This window comes from Salvelinus sp. IW2-2015, linkage group LG18 (assembly GCF_002910315.2).
Source record: "Salvelinus sp. IW2-2015 linkage group LG18, ASM291031v2, whole genome shotgun sequence".
Taxonomy (NCBI): Eukaryota; Metazoa; Chordata; class Actinopteri; order Salmoniformes; family Salmonidae; genus Salvelinus; species Salvelinus sp. IW2-2015.
This window is the reverse complement of record NC_036858.1, coordinates 10,418,834-10,422,632: the sequence shown is the minus strand read 5'-3', so window position 1 is coordinate 10,422,632 and position 3,799 is coordinate 10,418,834. Positions and strand designations below refer to the sequence as shown.

At 42.0% G+C, this 3,799-nt stretch overlaps 1 protein-coding gene across 1 annotated transcript in view; it reads right to left on the bottom strand.

Moving 5' to 3' along the window:
- LOC111977501 (TANK-binding kinase 1-binding protein 1) overlaps positions 1-3,799 on the bottom strand; it is a 92,673-nt gene that overhangs the window by 29,809 nt on the left and 59,065 nt on the right. Inside the window, exons 4-5 of the mRNA XM_024006937.2 lie at positions 3,315-3,419; positions 1,882-2,026 (exon numbers count right to left, since the gene is read on the bottom strand). Coding sequence (XP_023862705.1) covers positions 1,882-2,026; positions 3,315-3,419 — 250 coding nt within the window. The remainder of the gene's footprint in view (positions 1-1,881; positions 2,027-3,314; positions 3,420-3,799) is intronic.

Here is a 3,799-nt window from a genome sequence, read left to right as displayed (position 1 = left end):
GTTGGTAATCAAGCCCACTACTGTTGTGTCGTCTCGCAACTTGTTTATTGAGTTGATGGCCACGCAGTCATGGTGAACAGGGAGTAAAGGAGGGGCTGAGCAGCACCCTTGTGGGGCCTCAGTTTAGGATCAGCGAAGTGGAGATGTTGTTTCCTACCTTCACCACCTGGGGGGGGGGGGGGGGGGGGGGGGCACGTACAACAGGAAAGTCGAGGTAGCGCGCCAATGCACCAGCGGCGGGTGTGGACAGGATCTCGATGCTTTAATGATGACTTGGAGCGTGATCTATGGGTCTGATGCTTGAAGCTGTACAGTCTAGATGAGCAGCATTTCGATCCCACTAGATATTCCTTACATAGAGTAGCTCTTCCAATGGATAGGCAATATAGGACTCATGTCTTAAGAGCTGGTGTGAGAAGTCTGGACATAGCTATTCACAGACTGTTTTGAGAGAATGCCAAGAGTGTGCCAAAGGTGGCTACTTTGAAGAATATTAAAAATCCAAAATAATTTAATTTGTTTAACCCTTTTCTGAGATTACTACATAACTTCCAAGTATGGTGGTTTTAGAGTGTGTGCTGAGTTTCACATTATTCACAATGGTAGAAAATACTACAAATAAGAGAAAAACCGGGAATGAGTAGTGTGCTCCAAACTTTGACGTGCACTGATATAAACTCAGCAATAAAAGAAAGTCCTCTCACTGTCAACTGCATTTATTTTCAGCCAACTATAACAGTGTAAAATATTTGTATGAACAGTAAAGACTTCAACAACTGAAGACATAAACTGAACAAGTCTCCACAGACATGTGGACTAACAGAATTGAATATGGTCCCTGAACAAAGGGAGTGGTCAAATCAAAAAACAGTGAGAGTATCTGGTGTGCCACCAGCTGCAGCTAGTACTGCAGTGCATCTCCCCTCATGGACTGCACCAGATTTGGCCAGTTCTTGCGCTGTGAGATGTTACCCCCCTCTTCCACCAAGACACTGCAAGTTCCTGGGACATTTATGAGGGGAATGGCCCTAGACCTCACCCTCCGATCCAACAGGTCCCAGACGTGCTCAATGGGATTGAGATCCGGGCTCTTTGCTGGCCATGGCAGAACACTGACATTCCMGTCTTGCAGGAAATCACGCACAGAACGACCTTAATTGCCTACCGTCTGTAAGCTGTTAGTGTCTTAACGACCGTTCCACAGGTGCATGCTCATTAATTGTTCATGGTTCATTGAACAAGCATGGGAAACAGTGTTTAAACCCTTTACAATGAAGATCTGTGAAGTTATTTGGATTTTTAGAAATCATCTTTGAAAGACAGGGTCCTGAAAAAGGGACATTTKTTTTTTTGCTGAGTCTATATATATATATATATAATTWATTTTTTTCCCCCCCAGATTGTTTCATTTTGGGGATCTTTATTATACACATTAGGTGGAGGAATGCACATATAATTGTTGCGAATGCGATTATCCCAAAGAAGAAGATGGGCGCGAGTGGTCCTTAGAGGAATGTATTTATTTAACCTTTATTTAACCTTTATTTAACCAGTTAGTTGAGGACCACAGCTCATTAAAAAAAAACACCCCAGTCAACACAGCATGATATGCTAGGAATAGGAAAAATAAGACAGAGAAACCCAACTACTGGAACAAACAGGATTGGGGTCCATCCCATTTGAATTTGGCCAGCTCTGGAGGTAGTAAAGCTGCCAATTTAAAATAAAAAAATGTATGAGGACATTGACTAATCATATTTTAAATCAGATCCTGGACTAAAGTGTATTGAAATGAAAATACTAATCCAATCCTGCAAGCGTCGGCAGACAATAGTGTGTGAGAAGGGTTTCAAGGCTTGTGCCACCTTAATAGAGACTCACTGTGATTGTCTGGGCTGTGCAGCTGCAGGTATTGGATGTCCTTGCTGTGTAGCTGGGTGTTGAACTTCTGTAGCGAGTTGTCCCTCTGTCTCAGAGCAGACTCCAGACCTAGGATTCGCTCTACGTGTTTCTCCACTAGACTGGTCTAGGATCAGATACAGAAACACAAACATATGGCTTTGACAATGATATTCGGAGAAGTTGGGTAAGGCACATACAGATCTGGAATCAGACTAGTGGAAAGTTMGGTGCAAGACCGAATGCTTGTTAGTGTCCTGGTTAGAGTTTGATGTATGGTATACATAATGGCAGGTATAACATACACTACCATTCAAAAGTTTGGGGTCACTTAGAAATGTCCTTGTTTTTGAAAGAAAAGCACATTTTTTGTCCATTAAAATAACATATACAGTGTAGACATAGTATGTTGTAAATGGCTATTGTAGGAATCGGCAGATTTTTTATGGGAATATCTACATAGGCATACACAGGCCCATTATCAGCAACCATCACTCCTGGTTCCAATGGCACGTTGTGTTAGCTAATCAAGTTTATAATTTTAAAGACTAATTGATCATTAGAAAACCCTTTTGCAATTATGTTAGCACAGCTGAAAACTGTTTTTTGATTAAAGAACAATAAAACTGGCCTTTAGACTAGTTGAGTATTTGGAGCATCAGCATTTGTAGGTTCGATTACATGCTCAAAATGTCCAGAACCAAAGAACTTTACTTTCTTCTGAAACTCGTCAGTCTATTCTTGTTATGAGAAATGAAGGCTATTCCATGCGAGAAATTGCCAAGAAACAGAGGATCTCGTACAACSCTGTGTACTACTCCCTTCACAGAACAGAGCAAACTGGCTCTAACCAGAATAAAAAAGAGTGGGAGGCCCCGGTGCACAACTGAGCAAGAGGACAAGTACATTAGAGTGTCTAGTTTGAGAAACAGACACCTCACAAGTCCTCACTGGCAGCTTCATTAAATAGTACCCGCAAAACACCAGGCTCAAAGTCAACAGTGAAGAGGCGACTTCGGGATGCTGGCCTTCTAGGCAGAGTTCCTCTGTCCAGTGTCTGTGTTCTTTTGCCCATATTAATATTTTATTTTTATTGGCCAGTCTGAGATATGACTTTTTCTTTGTAACCCTGCCTAGAAGGCCAGCATCCCGGAGTCGCCTCCGGGATGCCGTTAAATAATTAACGTTCCAAAAAAGTTTTAATATGAATATTTAATATCATTATATGGATGTTCAAAAAGCATTTTGGGAACATTTGTGGACATATCGTAGATTGGTTGGATAGAGGGAGGGATGCAGTGATGAAGAAGTGGATGGATGGAAGGTAGGAAGGAAGGAGGGGTGCAGGGATGGGACATGGCTGGATGAAGGGTGGAGGGACGCAGAGATGAAGGTATGGCATGGAGGTATCTGACCATTTTGTCCAGGTCTCTCTGGAGGTTGCTCTTCTCCATGTGGATTTTCTCATAGGCCTGAATCACATCCTCCAGCTGCTCCTCACGCTCCTTCCTCTTCTGGGCCTGGGGGAGAGAGGGGAGGGAACAGAGAGAGAGAGAGTAAGAGAGAAAGAGAAAGGGAGAGAGAGATGAGGAATTATATGACTAAAGGGCCAGCCACAATTTCCTGTTTTGATTCATGTCACTGTTGAAACTTCTTAGAAACAAAACAGATTCACTTGTTTATTTGAGTTTGTTTAAAAAAAATGTTTCTCTCAGTCTGAAGCCTGAACAAATATTGCATAATGATCCTTATACAGGACAACTTCAGACAGTGTTAGTGTCAACAACAAAACAATTATGTATTTGTCACATTTGGTGAATTTCAGCAGGTGTAGACTTTACTGTGAAATGCGTACTTATGAGCCCTTTCCCAAAACTGCAGAGTTAAAAAGTAAGAAAAT